This window comes from Lynx canadensis, chromosome A3, assembly GCF_007474595.2.
Source record: "Lynx canadensis isolate LIC74 chromosome A3, mLynCan4.pri.v2, whole genome shotgun sequence".
Taxonomy (NCBI): domain Eukaryota; kingdom Metazoa; phylum Chordata; class Mammalia; order Carnivora; family Felidae; genus Lynx; species Lynx canadensis.
In genome coordinates, this window is record NC_044305.1 from 133,770,316 (window position 1) to 133,788,592 (window position 18,277).

The following is an 18,277-nucleotide window of genomic DNA, read 5'->3' on the forward strand; positions in this document are numbered from 1 at the left end:
GGGCGCTGGGCGGGCCGGCGACAGGTGGCCGGACATCATCAGGTGGCAGGTCCGAAGGGCGGCCTGCGCCGGCACGCCCCGCCCCGCCCAGGTGTGGCGGGCAGAGCCGGCGTCCCCGTCGGTACGATTATCAACAACAACGACGGCCCCGGTCAAAGCACGTGCTCACCTGCGGCGCGGACGCCGGGCGGGGCGCGGGTGGCGTCGGAGGCTGCCCCGCCCGGGTCCCCGGCGCCCCCCCCCCCCCCCCCCCCCCCCCCCCGGGAGGAAGCGGGGTCGGGCGCGACCGCCGCAGAGGACGCGGGAGCCGGGCGAGGTTGGGCCGAGAGCCCGAGGCCGCCCCTCCGCACCTGGCCCCGCGCTCTCCGTGACGGATTCCAGGTCAGGGCCGGAAACGCCACCGCCGCCAGCGCAGACAAGGTGGCGCCACCCAAACACCTGCTGGGCTGGGCCTGAGAAAGTGGCCCCAGGTGAGACACCCATCCCCACCCGCCCGTCCTCCCCACCTTCCTTCTCCGCTCCCGTCCACCTCGGGCCGGCCTTCCAGAACCTCCCACCCCACCCTCACATACCTCAGGAAGTGTCTTCCTTCCAGTTTGGGAATTTTTGCATACGTACGAATTTTAAGTATCTGTCCGCGTCAACTACCTGTTTTAAAGCAGGAGCCAGAAGCTGCCAGGTGAGGGCTACATGGAAACAGCGCGCTGGTACTTTTTCTGTGACTTAAAAGGCCTTGCTCCCCTCCCTCCCTCTTTTCCTTCCCAGGGCAGTCCAGGGGTGCAGTCAAGGGTGAAGGGCGATTTAACGGCCACCTGTCTTGGAAAGTGGGCTCCGCCCAGGCCCTGTCTCCAGGAGCCTGGGCGAGCTCCAGGTGGAGAAGGTACAGGGGAAGCTTGGGGAGGCCGGGAGCGCCCGGAGCCATACTGCGGCTTGAGTTCCTACAGGCAAACAGTCACTGGGAGCAAGCAGTTAGCACCCAGGGGTCTTTTCGCCCTTCCCCTGACTCTTTTAAGTCATGTCCCGAACTACAAGCAGTTTCATATACTCCAAAAGTGTCTGAACACCTACTCAGCCAAGTAGTCCTTCCAGACTCATTTATTGTGAATGCTCTAACTCCTAGGAGTCACCGCCACAGCAACTCCTTGGTTTGAAACTCAGCCCCAAGGCACAGAACTACTATTTCCTTGCAGGACTAAGACTTCTGTTCACAGCCTCCCCAGCCCGGTCAGCTCTCTTAAAACACATTAGCGCTTTGCCCCCAAAGTGCTCGCACCGGAGCACACATCTGATAAGAAGGAGTTTCTTCTGCACACAAGTCCCAAGGCTTAGGGGGTGGTGGCAGTGATGGTTAAATCGAGTGGAGACAGAGAGAGATCTTAAAAACCATTCAGAATTCAGGTATTGACTTCAGACATGTTTATTATCATCTTATACAGTCTACATAAATTTGAACTTGTATTTATTTGGGTTCAGTTATAACATAGCATAATAAAAATCAAAGCACTGGTCCTCTGAAATAAAGCAGGCAATCACCATTCAATAAACACACGATTTATTTTGTATAAAAGGGTTAAGTTTACAACTAAACTTTTATAAAAAGTTTAGCATGAATAAGTACATCATTACACTTTGTATGCAGAAATATACATCTCTGCCACTATACAAGAAAACTCTAATTAAAGAGTTCACAAGGTTTCACTCAATATATATATATATATATATTTATATATAAATATATACACAGCATTCAGTAGGCTTGCGTCAAAAAGGTAATTTCTGACCAAAAGACTTCATTTAAGTAACTGAATACTGGATCCTTCTGGTATTCACGCTCCACCTTTGAAAAAAGGCAAAGTCTGCTTAAATTGGGAAATTCCTTGTGATTTTAAACGTTTTCGCTCCCCATGGTGGGAATAGTATATAAAGAAAACCTTCCAACTGCAGAAAGGGCATTTAAAAGTCTTTTTCATAAATAACTAATATCACAGTCCAGGTCAGAGAACACCCTGGGGAAGATGATCATTCTTAGTTCTCCTTCCATTTTTTAAAAAGGTCCATTCAACTTGTTGTTCTCCTTGTGAAATGGTTGAAAAATAAGTTCAGCGCGTTAAAAGATCCTGCGGACTTGTTGTTGTTGTGCAAAGAAAAGAAAAGTCATGACCACCTGCAAAAGATTGGGGGAGAGGCGTGTTTTAGGAGAACGGAACCTAAGGGCAGAGGCGGGCAGACTGGCGCCACGAGGAAGCCGCAGTTTGAACATTTAACCACCAAACACTCAAAGATTGGGCAAACCCTGGCGTCCAGATGCAACACACACACTCGGCCTCCACAGCGAAAATTAAACATTAAAACAGCAGAGACTCCGGGGAGAAACTTCCCAACGCAATCTCCTAGTTGGATCTCCAACAGCAGTGCTCACGGGCGCCAGACTGCTTCTTGTAACAATTATTTGATTGAAAACAGCCCTTTAGTTAACAGATAGGGAAGTCGGAATCCCACATCACAGGGTCTGAGGCGCAGGCAGGCAGCGCTGGGCTGGCCGAGTCTCAGGAGGGCCGAAGTTTTAGGGAAGGAGGATCTCTACGGAATTTGTGGTGATAAGATTAATTACGTGGAGGTTAGTACCTCATAGTACCAGAGCACCAGTACGAGAAAGCCAGGCGTTCCGTGTGTGGCAGAAGCCAGTACGCATTTTCCCCAGCCGCCTTCACACTTAAGTTACTGGTATTTTGTTTTGTTTTTTGCGTTTAAAAGGAAAATGTTCTGTGATCTGGAGTAATCAGAGCTAGAAGCTCCTTCATAGCTCGTAGGCACAGGCAGTGTGCTACGTGCAATACGACTTAAGTACACATTCATTTACAAAATCCCCAATTTTGCAGATACACAAATGAAAACACACACTCTCTCTCTCTCTCTCTCTCTCTCGCTCTCGCTCTCGCTCTCTCGCTGCTCTCGCTCTCTCCAAGAGGCGGTGTCCGGACGGGAGGCACAAGCTAACACTCACCGTTTATTCAGCCACAGAGCGCTTTGCTGTCATTTGACATTAACTCAGACGGGAATTCAGACGCCTGCGAGAGAAAGGGGATAAACGGCGATGTTAGACAATCTTAAGGAGAAAGGGCTTTTTTTTTTTTTAAAGTAATCCATAGAACAGTAAGTTTCATTAAACACGTTTTATGCTACAATCCGAATCAAAGACAGATGCATTAACGTGTCAGAACTTATCAGCAATTTCACGCACCGCTCGATCTATAGCAGATTTGCTTTTTTTTTTTTAATTTTTTTTTTTTAGTTAATTAGCTCATCGGTAAGTCACGGACTGCGGCCGTCTCGACAATGGGTCTGCGAGTGGCAGCCCAGGCGATGACTGGGGTGCGCGGCAGCGGGCGGGGGCACCGGGAGCAGGTCTTACCTGCAAGGACAGGATGCTGATGTCCGTGTTGAGGGTGGTCAGCGGCGTCCTGGACGCCTGGCTCTGTCCAGGTCGCTGGTGGTGCAGGCTGACAATAGTGGGGTGCGAGTCCAGGGCGATCTGCAGGTCCAAGATGTAGTCGATGACGTGCTGCAGGATTTCCATCTTGCTCACCTTCTTGTTCTGGGGGATGCTGGGCACCAGCTCCTTGAGCTTGGAGTAGCAGTCGTTCATGTTGTACAGCAGGCTCATCGGGTCGTCCACCGGGGTTTTGCTCCGGGAGATGCCCAGGCTGTGGTCCGAAAGGCTGTTTTTCCTAACGGACCTCACCGGACTGAAGGCTTTCATGCTGACCGCGCGGGGAAGGAGAGACCGGGAGGGAGCGGGCTGCCCAGGAGCTCAGGCCGCCGCCGCCTGCGGAGCTTCCTGCGCTGGGCACCAGGCTCGGCTCAGAATGAAGCCGGGAGCCTGGCGGGGCGGCTTTTATCGGCACTCGCCGGGGGCACACGATCCGGGTTCCTTGCGTTCCCATTGGTGGAAGCCGGCGCGTCCATCAGGCCGCGCGGGCGCCCCCATTGGCGGGCGCGGGCGCGGGGCGAGCGCTCGGTCCTTCCGCGTTCGCAGCCAATCCCCGCGGTGTGGGCGGGGCGGGCGCGAGCCCAGCTGGGGTGGTAAATAGAGTACAGTAAGCGCGGGGCAGGAGGGGAGCAGAGGGCCGCGGAGGAGGGGAGGACGGAGGAGGCCAGGGGGAGGAGGGGAAGGGGGGACCCCAGGAGTCCAAATGTGCATCTTTATTCTAATTCCAGGGGTGAGGCAGTACCCTCGCTCTAGGGTGTCCCTTGACGGAGCCTTCCACACCCTGGAGGTTTCAGCAGCCCTAAAACCACAGCGACACCGGCAGGCTCTGCACAGCAGAGGGAAAGTCACCGTTCACTGCGACCCGCGGAATGTCATCGGATAGAAAGCACTGCTGAAGAAAGTGAAAACGCAAATAAGTTTGCCATTGACGAGAGACGTGCGTAGAGTTCGGTCTCCAGATGAGGCTAAGCTATGTCAAAACAAAACAAAACAAAGCAGAGCAAAACAAAAAGCACCCACGCGCGCCCTCCACGACAGGTTTAGTGTGGGATCGTGCAACTCGGAGCAACACGGGAGGCGTTATTGTAAACTCAGTAAAATGAGTACTTCTTGGAAACCGTGCTGATCGCTATGGAGCTCTGAGAGGCAGGACACTTTCGGGGTTCCTTTTCTAGAACAGGCAGGGCTATTATAATGATCCTATTAATCGGAAATCATTAGGAACATTTGCATAGCGAAGCTGTATTTACATACACTGCCCTTGAGAGGCTGCCGGTCTGTGCCTTGCAGTGTGGGTGGCAAACTAATGTGATTAATTATGCACAAATCCTGATTTCTCGTGCCACATTCCAGCACTGATAGTATTTTTTAAGTTTTGCGAAAGGGAGGTGGCTCTCCCGTTGACCGAAGTCTTCCCACTTAAAAAAAAATTGTTATGTATGAGGTTTGAAATCCTTTCAGCCCTAGGACTGGATGCAGCTTCAGGTTTTTGGGTTGTTTTTTTTTTTTTTCCCTTTTTTCCCTCTGTAAATCTGTAGGAAGTTCTTCCTGCAGTCTAAAGTTTGCAGCTTATTTAAATACCTTCCAGTTAATTCACACATAATTCTGATTTAACTGAGGACTACAGTAAGTCAGCTGTGTTTTGAAAATCCCATTTCCCTAAGAATACAAGACAGCAGAAAACCCGAGAAAAATGTAATATTTGTAAGTCCCCTGTTTACTTTTTCCCTCAATCTTCACCTTCTTTGCGTTTAAGAAAAAGGAAGGGGGCAGATCAGAAAAGAAGCAAAGCTTAGTAGTGGGGAAGCTGCATTTTCCCCTTGAATTAATCATTAATTTCTCGGCTAGTGGGCCAGCCTGTCTCTTGGACGCCCGCCCGAGCCATGTGCCTGCCCCAGGGTATCTCTTCGGCCGGGCGGTTTGGTGGTGGGTGCTGAGGTGGATGTCGCTTTCAGAAAACCAAGTCACTTTACTTTGGAGCATGGAGGTGGACGCCGCCGAGAAATCTGCTGAGGGCCTGGCCCCGGAGAGCTGCCTACGACTGCGCTCCGGACAGCGTTCGCTTAACCACCTCTCCTCCGATATTAAGTCTGGAAATGATTTAATGCCGAGCCCCCCCACGGTGCGGGCCTTTTGATGTACTTTGTGTGCCTGTGTTTCTGTCACATACGTGCCACAGTGGAACAGATTTTGTTTTGACACTATTTTGGTTCATGATGTTATACTTTGACTATTTTACAATAATAGCCAATGTAAACAAACATCTTTGGGATTCTCAAATTATTACTTGTGATTCTTGGACATTGCGGCTCTGTGATACTGACGCATTCCTAGCTTTTTCCAAGGACACCGTATGTTAACATCCGTGCCAGCCTGATTATCCCAACAGCCAGGCTCTGGGCTGGTTCGTGATGAGCGTTGTACGCTATTACTTTACACACTCGCCGAGTTGATGAAGGCAGTGTCTTCTCCCAGGATCATTTCTGTACCCTGATGTAGTAAAACTGCTAAATATGGTGAAAGTTTCGTGGTTTCTTTCTTCAGCTGCCATGGCAGCGTCCAGTCGGCCCGATCGCGTTGAATTCGACCGGCACGCCCCCCCGTTCCACGTCCATTTAAAGATCATTTTAAGGGGATTACGAGGCTGAAGAAGTTAATGATTTAAAAAAAAAAAAAAAAGGGCCCGGGTTCCTCGTACGTGGGTCTCAGCAAGCCCAATGCGAAATTACCTTCAAAATGATGTTTCCGTGGGGAGAAAGGGGTGTGGGAGCATTTTCGGGGTGGGTTACAAGGCACTGAAAAAATCTGTCCATTGGTGTCTCTGTGGGTTTATATGGGAGGCCTGTGAAGTTCAAATGGTCCCAGCTGCAGAAAGGGCCCTGGACTTGCTCGATCCGTGGGTGGTGGGAAGGTGCGAAGGGCTTCCGGTGGGGGTGGAGACACCGTCCCCTCGGCTCACTCGCTGGGACGCCCCCCACTTAAAGCCACACGCCTACCCTGGACGCTCCCCTAGCCGGGCTCCAGGGCTCACTCACTCAGTCTCCATCCCGGCCCGGCCGGCGGCTCCCGGCGCGTCCGGCCCCTCGCCGTAATCGGAAGCAGCTCCGGGCCGGGCGCGCCGGGCCTCCGGGCCGCCTTTGCAATCCCCGCGTGATGCAACGGGGGGCGGGAGGAGCCTGCGGGGGGCGGAGGGGGGGGTGGGCAAGGCCCTCCCTGCACATCTGGCGCAATTGGGAGCGCTCGCCTTTCTTCCCCCTGGTTTTGTTCTCACAGCTGTGTCCATTCCGCCCGTGACCCCCCGAGTGATCCCTGACAGGTGATGAATTGGCGGCGGCGGCGGCGGCGGCGGCGGCGCGCGGGCCAGGCCGCGGCGGGGCCGGAGCCGGAGCCCCGGAGCAGACTCTCTGGCGCCAGGCGCGTGACACCGCCCATTCACGCCGCCCTGCAGCCTTGTCCTCGCGGCGCCGCTCAGGCGGCTGCCATGGCAACCGCGCCGTCACTCAGCGCGCGCGCCCAGCTGATCAATGCCTGCGAGGCCCGGCCGTCCCAGGCTCGCCCCGGCCGGGCCGCCCGGCCCGCGCGCACCTGCAGCCGCCGCACGTCTTAAGTTTCGAGCGATTTGGGGGACGGCGAGGGGACCGAGGAGAGCAGGAAGGGGCGGGGGCGGGGGCGGGGGTGGGAGTCGGGGGAGAAGAAGAAGGAAAAAAAAAAAAAAAAAGCCGGGAGAGGGAGAAGAAAGAACTCTTCCTTTTGCCGAAAGAGGCATAGCGTGGCTTAGGGGTTGCGAAAGCAAGAGGTTTTGCTTTATTTCATTTGTTTTTGCAACCGAGGCGTTCGGGGTGGGGCTGGCGCGAGGGAGGAGCGGATGGGGAGAAGGTGACGGTCTCCGCGGACGGCGAGATTTATTTATTCCTCTGGATCTTCGCGGGGATGACTTTGGTGCTGGACTCCTAAAAATACCTTGGAATGACCCCCTCCCCGCCCCCGCTGTCTCCCCCACCCCCACCCCCGCCCCCCGTCGCCCCTGCTTCCCTCCTCGGAACCCTTGGAGGCTGCGCTGGGAGCCGTCAGATTTTTCCAGAACAGCACCCCCCAACCCTCCGCCCCGGGGTCCGCGGCTCCGAGCCGCGCGCGCCAGCAGACCCGCGTCTGCGCCCTCATTACCACTACAAAGCGGGGCCGACTGAGCCTCTTTCCAAAGCTGCGTTCTCAACTGGGAGCATCTAGAGGCCAGAAACTTCCAAGCCAGCCCGCGGACGCAGACGCCTGCTCGGTCCCGGCTTTATCTCTAGGGAAAGTTCCATTTTAAGAGCCAGATGCCAACATTCCGGGACAGTTGACGGCATCCGGGTCCCTCAAGGGGGCTCATCTGCAGTTCGGTGTTAGTAGCAATTATTTATCGTCTGTCCTGGAGAGGAGCTCCTGGGCAAGCATGTCCTCTGCTGGCCCTGAAACGGGCTGGGGTTGGGGGCACGACTGTTCCCGACGTGTTCTCTGGTTTAGCAGAGTTTGTTGTGGTTTTCGAGGAAACAGCATTTGGATTACATAAGGATTCAAGTTTTTGCTTTACTTGTTTATTTAATACCTTGGCAAGAGGGAGCCCTTACCCTGAAACCAGATAACCGAATTTGGGTTTAAGACAGCCTTACAGGAGGGGGGCCACGGGAGGGGAGGAAAAGGAGTCAAGCCACAAAAAACAAACAAGAGGATGTTTATTTTTCTCTCTTTGGGTATTTTTGAAGACTCGCCTAGCCTCTTCTCCTTCTTGTCGCTCACAGCTAATGAATTGCATTAACAAAGCGCTTCGGCTCCCACGATGGCTTTAACAGTCATCCCCGCCCGCCGCGATTCCGGCCCTAATAATTCCTTCTAGGATCCGGCGCGCGGTCCTGTTTGCCCAGAGAGCCCAAGAGCACCAGGAAAAACGCCGTGCTAAATCCAATTGCTTTCCACCGTCTGATCTCCTTGTAGGGAGATCACCTTTAGCTCCGTTAAAAAAAAAAAAAAAAAGAGTTTGGGAAATTTGGCGGAGGGACCTATTTAGCCACCAGCACAGCAAATATTTAGTTACAGATGCTGTGAAGTACCCCGATGTGTGGCTGCGTTTGGCGTTCACAAAGGACTGTCCTGTGGCTTTTTGTTCCGGTCACCAAATTAAAAAAGAAAATTAACTTGAGCAAGAGATAAGGTCTTAGAAAACAATCCCGGGCCGCCCGCGAGCTGGCGGGCGCGGGGCTGGCGTCGCCGAGTCTGCGCCACCCCGAGGCGCGCGTCGCGGGGCCCGGCCCCCGCGGGGAGGCCGGGTCACCGCGGGGATCCCCGGCCGCCGCGCCTCCTCCGCGCGCCCGAGCGCAGCGGCGTCCGTGGGAACCCGCAGCGGCCCTCTCCAGCCAGCGACAAGGGCGGGCTTGTCCGGAATCAAGCAACATCTTAATATTATAATACGGCACCAAAAGCAACACCCGAGCCCCGGCTTGCGGGTCCCTAACAAGAAACACATTGTGCGCTCCCTACCCCCACCCCACCCCCTTGTTGGCCGAAGCCACGTTTGCGCGCCAAGTCCATGACTTCAGTGGGGAGGAACCCGTCCACCCCGCACCACGTGCGCGTCCCCCTCCCGCCGCCTCCCCGCTGCGCCCGGAGGTCCCGGCCCGCCGCCGCCGCCGCCGCCGCCGCCGCCGCCGCCGGGGGCCGGGGCGGGGGCCAGGCGCAGGCCCTTCGCGACCCGGGAGGCCAGTGCTGTCCATCGCCTGAGGCCCTGGTGGCATCCAGAAGGCGCCAGCTCGGGTGATTCTGGTCACTGCCCTCTCGGGTTGCTGGTGGAGACTTGTGTTGATAAAATAGCTCGCCCTTCTCTTCCCTACCTACCCAAGTCCTTGTGGCTTTCACTCCCAGATTCTGCTTCCGACACCCCACCCCGCAGGTCCATTTACAGACCTCCTCCTTTTTGGTTGGACTGACCTCCAGCAAAGGGTTTGGAAGCCCCCCAACACTGCCACTGGCTGCGGGGAGGCCACAGGCCTTAGGGCTACATCCTCTGGGAGGTGAGTGCTGGGGACCCGAGGGCGGGCGAGGACCTGCAGACTCCGGAGGAGCAAGCCCTGGGCCCTCCTCATCAGCTCTTGGGGGTCCACCCATCTTCCCAGCACCACTGACCCAGGCGCCAGGGGCCTCAGCCGTCTCAGGGCTGGAGTTGGCCGTTCTCCGGACCCTGGAAGGAGGGTGAATTAAGTCCTACATTTTATGTAACCATGCCTGCCTTTCTCCCAGGCTGAAGAACACAGAGACATTCCATTTCAGAGAAAAAAGGACCACACAATGGCCCTCTTTGAGGGGAGGTTAAACATTCACATTGGGGAAAAATAGCTAATCCTTTACTAGCCCAGCTCACCTATTTTGCTCTTTATCTCCAGCCTGTGAGTTAGGAAAGGCAGATGTCCGTTTTACAGAGGAAGAAACCGAGGCACAGATGAATGACGGATGTGGGCCCACACTCCCAGGACATCACCCTGTGACAAGGCAGAGGTGTGTGACCTTGACCCCAGGTGGGATACTTTTTTTACCTTGAATTTTGTCGCAGTCCTGGACGATCAGGTGCCCACAGCTAGGAATTTGTAAAAAACACTTTGTTCTCAGGCCTTTCTGAGAAATTTACTCTGAGAGACCGAGCTCGACCCTTTATTAACAACTGATGAGGACTTTTCCTTTTTTTTTCTTTTTTTTAAAATATGAAATTTATTGTCAAATTCAACACCCAGTGCTCATGCCAACAGGTGCCCTCCTCAATACCCATCACCCACTTTCCCCTCCCTCCCACCCCCCATCAACCCTCAGTTCTCAGTTTTTAAGAGTCTCTTATGTTTTGCCTCCCTCCCTCTCTAACCTTTTTTTTTTTTTCCTTCCCCTCCCCCTTGGTCTTCTGTTAAGTTTCTCAGGATCCACATAAGAGTGAAAACATATGGTATCTATCTTTCTCTGTAGGACTTATTTCACTTAGCATAACATTCTCCAGTTCCATCCACGGTGCTACAAAAGGCCAGATTTCATTCTTTCTCATTGCCACGTAGTGTTCCATTGTCATGAGGACTTTTCAAACCTTACTGTATGTAGTGCATTCTGAGAAGCTTCTGGTAAACAACAGCCTCTCAAGTCAACCCCATGGTTAGTGAAGTTTGCCTACTAGGCAAGAGTGAGCCGTCTTGGACATCTTGAGGACCACCACATTTGTTTTCATTAAACTCCAGAGGACAAGAAAGTCTGTTACATTTACCCACATTTTTACCTGTTTACTTTGTTCTTTCTTCCTTCTTGATGTTCCAATATTCTCTCTCTCATCAGTTCTTTTCTGTTTCAAGAGTGTCCTGTAGACATTTTTTTCAGGGTAAGTCTGTTGGTGACAAGTGCTCTTAGATGTCCTGCATCTGAGAGGTCTTGCTTGCCCTTTGGTTCCTGGAGGATATTTTGGTTGTATCTGAACTTCTGGGTGGATAGTTCTTGTTTTTCAGCATTTGCCAAGTGCTACTTCTTTCTGGCTGTTAGGGTTTCTGATGAGAAATCCGCTGTTGTTCAACTTGCTTTTTCTTCTGCAAATAAGGCGGTATTTGTCTCTGTTTCCTTTGTCCTTAGTTTCCAGAAGTGTGCTTATGATGTATCTTGGCTTGGATTTCTTTGTGGTTTTCCAGTTTGGGGTTCTCTCAGTTTCTTGAATCTGTAAGTTTAAATCTTCTGCCAAATTTGGAAACGTTTTGGCCATTATTTCTTCAGATATTTTTTTCAGCCCCAGTTTCCTGAGATCCTGATGACATAAATGTTAGGTCTTCTGTTATAGTCCCTCCAGGGTCTGTAAGACTGTACCGTTTTTGTTTTTGTTTTTGTTTTTGTTTTGTCTGTTTTCTATCTGTTGTTCTGATCGGGTGGTTTCTACTGTTTTATTTTCAAATGTATTGATTCTTTCTTCTGTTCTGTCTATTGCTCATTCAATGAGTTTTTGCTTTGGCTGTTGTATTTTTCAGCTCTAGAGTGTCCATTTGGTTCTTCTTTATATCTTCTATTTCTTTCTTTTTTTTTTTTTTCCAGTTTATTTAGTTTGAGAGAGAGAAGGAGAATGTGCATGTGTGTGAGCAGGGGAAGGGCAGAGAAAGAGGGAGAGAGAGAATCCCAAGCAGGCTGTGTTCAATGTGGAGCCCATTGTGGGGCCCGATCCCATGACAGCAAGATCACCATTTGAGTCACAACAAGAATCAATCAACCGACTGAGCCACCCAGGAGCCCCTACGTCTTGTATTTCTTTGCTGAGATTTTCTTTTTCTCCCTTCCCCCCCCCCCCCCCCCACTTTTTGGGATCATGTTCATAATTGCTTATTGAAAGACTTTTTGGATGACTCAGAAAGGCCTTGAGATGACCCTACCCCAACCATTAACTAACTGCGCCCATGCTGGAAACCCCGAGTGAGACTGTTCACTGGAGCCCAAGCAGATTATGAGAGAAGAAGTTGTCACCTGAAGCCACTAAATTTTGGAGTGGTTTAATACATTGATAACTAAATCGCTACCAAAAGAGAAATTGGGCCGGTCAGGGTGGGGGCGGGGGCAGGGATCAGAGTTTCTAAATATAATTTTGCATATGCATTATAATTGTAATTGCGTATAACTGGGCATTCCCCCCCGCCCTGAAAGTTTTTAACAACAAATTATTTATAGTGCATAAAATAAAATAGGCCCACACCCAACAAAAGTATCTTAATTTTATTTTATTAAAAAAATTTTTTTTAATATATTTATTTATTTTTGAGAGACAGAGACAAAGTGAGAGTGGGGGAGGGGCAAAGAGAGAGAGAGGGAGACACAGGACCGGAAACAGGCTCCAGGCTCTGAGCTGTCGGCACAGAGCCCAACGCGGGGCTTGAACCCACAGACCGTGAGATCATGACCTGAGCCGAGGTCGGACGCCCAACCGACTGAGCCACCCGGGCGCCCCAAAAGTATCTTAATTTTAAAAGAAATGCATGGTGTCTTTGTTTTTTTAATTTTTGTTTATTTTTGAGAGAGAAAGAGAGAGAGACGGAGCATGAACAGGGGAGGGGCAGAGAAAGAGACACACAGAATCCGAGCTGTCAGCACATAGCCTGACGTGGGGCTCGAACCTACAAACTCCCAAGATCATGACCTGAGCCGAAGTCGGACGCCCAACCGGCTGAGCCACCCGGTGCCCTGAAATGCAGTGTCCAGTATACAGTCAGGAATGTAGTGTGAGTCTTTTTTTTTTAACCGATCAGAATCCCTCCCAACTCCCCCCTCAGGTATAGACTTTATAATCACATGTGCTAACTATGTATTTTGGTCCCAGACTGAGTAGGATAAGTGGCCTGACTCTAGGGCCCCGGAGAGCGGGGGAGAGCTGAGCGGGCGGGGAGGGTGGCTGGAAGTGAACCACAGCATCCCTACTGAGGGCGTAAGAATCTGGCGCCTCCAGACATTCCAGAAACCGTGTTATAGAAGAGTCTCAGAAGTATCACTCCTCATCACCAAGATTTCAAGATTTTGACATTTTTTTCTTCACACCACATGAAGACGCTGAGTGCGGAGGGATCATGCTTCCCAGTTAGGACCAGCCTCTTTGTCCCACTGCCTTGTTGATTTAACCTCCAGGGACCCCTGGGACACTGTTTACCCTTCCGAAGACACAACTGGCACCAAGACTCCGAAGCCTGTACCAAGAAGGGGGCTGGGAGCCCCGCAGGCAGTCGCTGTTGGCGGCTGCCCAAAGGCTTCCGTCCTCCCCTGTGACGCTATCCCAGTGTGGCCATTTTTGATCCTGAGAAAGGAGTCAGGAGTGGGTCGATGCAATTACAATTCATTAAGTCCTGCTCTGAAGTCAGGAGCCCATATTCCCAGGGAGGAGCCACTGTGGAGATGCAGAAGAGTAAAATGCTCGCTCACAGCACAATGTTTAGATTCTTCCAGTGGCTGCTGCTGTGTGTGTGTGTGTGTGTGTGTGTGTTAGGGGAGCACCCACAGGGAGGCTGAGGGGGAGCTGAGGGCTCTGAGGGCTCCTATCACTCACCCCTCCCTGAGCCTGAGCCCTTGGCCCTGAGGGGGTGGCTAATTTCTTTATGCTCCCCGAGTGTCTGTACAGCTGCCTGCAGTGTGCCCTCAGGTGAGCTCCTGGGAGGCCGGGGCTCCTCCACCAGTGTGCTGGGGTTTAAATCCGACAGCAGACTGGACAGGAGCATTTCAGCTCTGAACTGTACCCCTCCAAATGTGCTCTGGGAGCCCCAGCATGGGCATACTGAGAAATGCAGTCTGGGGGCGCCTGGGCGGCTCAGTCAGTTATGTGCTGGATTTCAGCTCAGGTCATGACCTCACGGTTTGTGGGTTCGAGCCCCTCGTGGGGCTCTGTGCTGACAGCTCAGAGCCTGGAGCCTGTTTCGGATTCTGTGTCTCCCCCGCTCTCTCTACCCATGCGCACACACTCTCTCTTTCTCTCTCAAAAATAAACAAACATTAAAAAAAAAACCCCAAAAAACCAACATGCAGAGTCTCAGGCTGCAGCCCAGACCTACAAATTGGAACCCGCGTTTTCACAGGAGTCTGGGTGGTCCCTGCCCAGCAAAGCCTGAGACTCAGGGAGCCGACGTGGCAGCCAAGGCCGTGGAAAGAGCCAGCCAGCACAAATGCTCATGCGGCCACCTCTAAAACGGCGTCTTTTCTGAGCAGCACCTTGCACCTGGATCACACAGCCGACTTGGCAACGTTGCCCTCTGGCTCTCACACTGACCGCTAGGGCACGTGGCCTCATTCCCATTTTGCGGACGAAGTGACCGAGTGCAGACGGGAGCCCATAGCCGCGTGGCCCAGGGCTCACCTGGGAGTCAGGGTTGAAGCTCAGGGCGCTTTTCCCTTCGCCGTCGCCCCAGGGCGGCCCAGGGAGGGCCTGCGGAGGAAGAGCAGGTGAGGGGCCTCGAACGGGGAGCAAGCCTGGGTGTCGCGGGTGGAGCCGCCGCTGCTAACAGGGCTGTTGGTGCCAGTTCCCCCCCCTCCGCGGATGCCGGGGTGGGGGTGGGGTGTGGGGGGCCTGGCTGACAGCGCAGGGCCTGGGAATTGCCGGGTTGGAACTCCCACCGAGGGCCTCGACCGCACGTCCTGGTCTGCGTCCTGGGGCGCTCTTCTCTGTGGGCCAAGTGCTTGTATGGCCCGATCTTGCTGAACCCACGTAGGACCCTCAGAGGTGGGGCCCCCTGGCTTTCCCTGCTTACACACCAGGACACTGCCACGTGACCTGTGTGTCCACACAGCCAGGAGATGGGGGTCTAGTATCTCGACCCACATCCGTCTAACTTAAGTGTCTAATCTTTGTGCTGAGTTCCTTCGCGAGGCTTTCTGAAAAGGTGTCAAGTCCATGTAATTATCTCCGGGAGAAATGCTTGCTTTAAAAAAGAAAACATTTACCATGGATGTTTTATGATAGTTTGAAACATGACATTTTGAAATAAAATCTCCTTTTTTTAAAAAAAATTTTTAAATGTTTATTTATTTTTGAGAGACAGAGACAGAGTGTGAGTGGGGGAGGGGTAGAGAGCGAGGGAGACACAGAATCCGAAGCAGGCTCCAGGCCCTGAGCTGCCGGCACAGAGCCTGACGCAGGGCTCAAACTCACGGACCGCGAGATCATGACCTGAGCTGAAGTCAGACGCTCAACCGACTGAGCCACCCAGGCGCCCCTGAAATAAAATATTCCTAACTACCACCCTCACAGTGTCTTCAGGCTCTCTTATGGGATTCTCTGCTCTGGTGTTTGCCCTTGGGGGGGTGGGGGAAGAAGGTCATGCTGTCTGTGGGGACTGAAGGAACGATACTGAAGGCAGAAAGTCCCTGAGCTCGCCCCGTGCAGCAGTGTTCTGAGCAGGAAGCCCCTGCCTCTGTGGCCACCGCATGTGGTGGGAAAACGCCTGGCCCTCCTGATCCATTTCCCCGCTTGAAAATGTGACTGAACGCCACCTCCCTCCAAATGATATTTTGGACATTCAACGCATGCCCCACTCAATACCTGAAAGAACGTAAGTGCTCGGTGAACAAGGTTGCGAGGGAAAGTACGGGGCGTTCATTTAAATTGAAATTTCACATAAATGATGGTACTTTTTTAGTATACATCCTTGTATTTCATGAATGATCACTATGACAGCAGCAACCACACCTCATGACAGAGCTAAGGAATTTGTTAAAAAAAAATAGGGATTTGCATTTATTTTTTATGAAGTTTTGACCCGTCAAGCTAACTGACCGAGAAAAAACATTTTTAACTACGCTTGCAAAATGTGGTGTGTGACCATTAGAGGGCTTATTTATTTATTATTATTTTTTAATGTTTACTTATTTATTAGAGAGAGAGAGGGAGAACGAGAGGGGGAGAGGCAGAGAGAGGGAAGGAGAGAGAATCGCAAGCAGGATCCTTGCTGTTAATGTGGAGTCCGACGTGGGCTCTCATGAACCATGAGATCGTGACCTGAGCCAAAATCCAGAGTCAGACGCTTAACCCAGTGAGTCACCCAGGTGACCAGGTGCCCTAGAGATCTTATTTAGCAGTCCCAACCTCAGGAGTCCCTCATAGACTCGCATGGGTCCACAGGCACCCCACCTCTCTGCACATACGAGTTCATGGTGTCAATTATAAAGTGATTTCCAGGGACGCCTGGGTGGCTCAGTCGGTTAAGCGTCTGACTTTGGCTCAGGTCGTGATCTCAGGGTTCATGGGTTCAAACCCTGTGTTGGGCTCTGTACTGACAGCTCGTAGCCTGGACCCTGCTTTGGATTCTGTGTCTGTGTTTGTCTCTCTCTCCCCCCCTCCCCTGCTCATGCTCTGTCTTTCTCTCTCTCTTCTCAAAAATAAATAAATGTTTAAAAAAATTAAAAAAGTAATTCATTTCCAGGGAAATGCACCCCCCGAGGCCCCTCTTCCACGTGAAGAGACTTGCTCCTCCAGAAATGCCCCAGGGAACATCCACTGATCTAGGGCTGACTGGAGCACAGCACCACACCGTTGGAGACCGTATGGAAGAAACCGTGGAAACGTGTCAGTGATTGAGTGAGTTCAGGCAATGCCAGTGGCTACAACAAACGAGCCCTGAGATGTGGAATCGCTTCCACGCGCAGGAAGTCCGTTTCTCACTCCCAGGCCAGGGTGGGTGTTAGCGGCCGGCAGGCCACTCTGCTCCAAGTGAGGACTCGGGGACACAGGCTCTTTCCATGCACGCGGGTCCACCACGTTGGCCCTGTGCTTCCAGGGTGTCTGGGTTCCTGCCCGAGGATGGGAGGGGGCGTGGAGAAGCCCGTGCAGAACCCCTTGGGTGGTTTTTCTGGTTCAGGCCCGGAGCTGGCTCACAACACGTGCACTCACACTCTGTTGGTTAGAGAGGGTTTCTCAGGCTTTCCAGCCAACGAGGGTCTGTCCTGAGCGGGACGTTCCCTGGCCTCTGCTCCCTCCTCCAGTTGTGACAACCATTGCTCAGAGGCCTCGGGGTGGGGGGTGGGGGGGGGCAAAATCCCCCTGGCTGAGAACCTGGGGGTTGGAACTCAGTTGCACAGACGCCCTGGCCACGCCTAACTCCGGGGAGGCTGGGAGACCTGGTCTGGTTGTGTGACCAGGAAGAAAATAAACTGGTTTGGAGCCTACCAGCCTGCCTCTTTCGCAATGACCTTTAGAGAGCCGGTGCCTTTCCTGCGGTGGGCACACAGGCTGCTGCAGAGCTGTTCCCTCCGGGGGGGGGGGGGGGGGCGGGCGGGGAGGGCGCGCAGGGGGGTGGCAGATGCAGGAACTGGAGAGACCAGCATTTCGGACTTGGGTCAGATGAAGACAATCCAAACGCCACCACTGTGTTGGGCATCACTGGGTATTTATGAAGAGGTGGATGTTTGAGAGAAGGTGCAGCAAAGGAGGAAATGTCCACTTCGGAACATCCCCTTAGGATTCACAAACACTTTTATGCACCTGACTGTGTTCCCAGGCTGCCCCAGAGTGGGAACGGATATGGCCGGCAGCCATGTCTCAGGGAGGGGCTTTGATGGCTTTGTCTTACCGGAGGTCCCTTGAGTTCTGCAGAAGGCAGAGCAGACTGGGGGTAGAAAGGGAAACGTGCAAGTCAGGTATTTGGGTGTCTTGTCAGGGAGAAGAACCGTCATTTGGGAGCCCTGTAGAGAGAATTGTTCCGTCGGCGGCATATTGTGTGTTTATTTAATTTATACTTGAAAGAAAGCAAGAGGAAACATGTAGGAAGGTGTTTTCATAATTCCTTTATTAACGTTTACATGAGTTAATGAACATGCAAACAGATCTGATGAAAACATGTCAGTAATAAAACAACCAGGTTGGTTTTAAAGAAGGATGTGAGCCATCAGATCTGACCTCAGGCTGGAAAAGAGGACAGGTTTTCCAGGCTCAGAAACCGCAGCCAGTGTGAATGGTAGCACAGAGGAAATAGAGCTCAAAGGCATCCGTCTGTCCATCTGCCCGTACAATACATGTTTTCCGAACACCTACTATGCTCCAGATACTCCTTTAGGAACTTAGGAATCATCAGGGAACAAAACCAAGGTGTTGGCCGAGTTCTAACTACACCCTAACGTAAGCAGCCCCAGCTTCAGGGACTCCATTTTAATGCGAGTAAGAAGCTGAGACTCAGAGAGGATAAAACGCCGACTCTGGGGTCACAGAGCCACTAAGTGTTGGGATCAGGGAGCAAAGCTGGGGGTGATAGATATGCTTTCTCTGCTTCTTTTGGTCAAATAGTGAGA

The 18,277-nt window shown here is 52.5% G+C and overlaps 1 protein-coding gene across 1 annotated transcript; it reads right to left on the bottom strand.

Annotated features, from left to right (window-relative positions):
- Positions 1-1,393: 1,393 nt before the first annotated feature.
- ID2 (inhibitor of DNA binding 2) lies at positions 1,394-3,865 on the bottom strand. The gene is made up of 3 exons (XM_030311698.2): positions 3,413-3,865; positions 3,005-3,068; positions 1,394-2,164 (listed from the first exon to the last, which is right to left on the bottom strand). The coding sequence occupies exons 1-2, from the start codon at positions 3,758-3,760 to the stop codon at positions 3,012-3,014; spliced, it is 405 nt and encodes a 134-aa protein (XP_030167558.1). The 5' UTR covers positions 3,761-3,865; the 3' UTR covers positions 1,394-2,164; positions 3,005-3,011.
- Between the last annotated feature and the right edge of the window lie 14,412 nt (positions 3,866-18,277).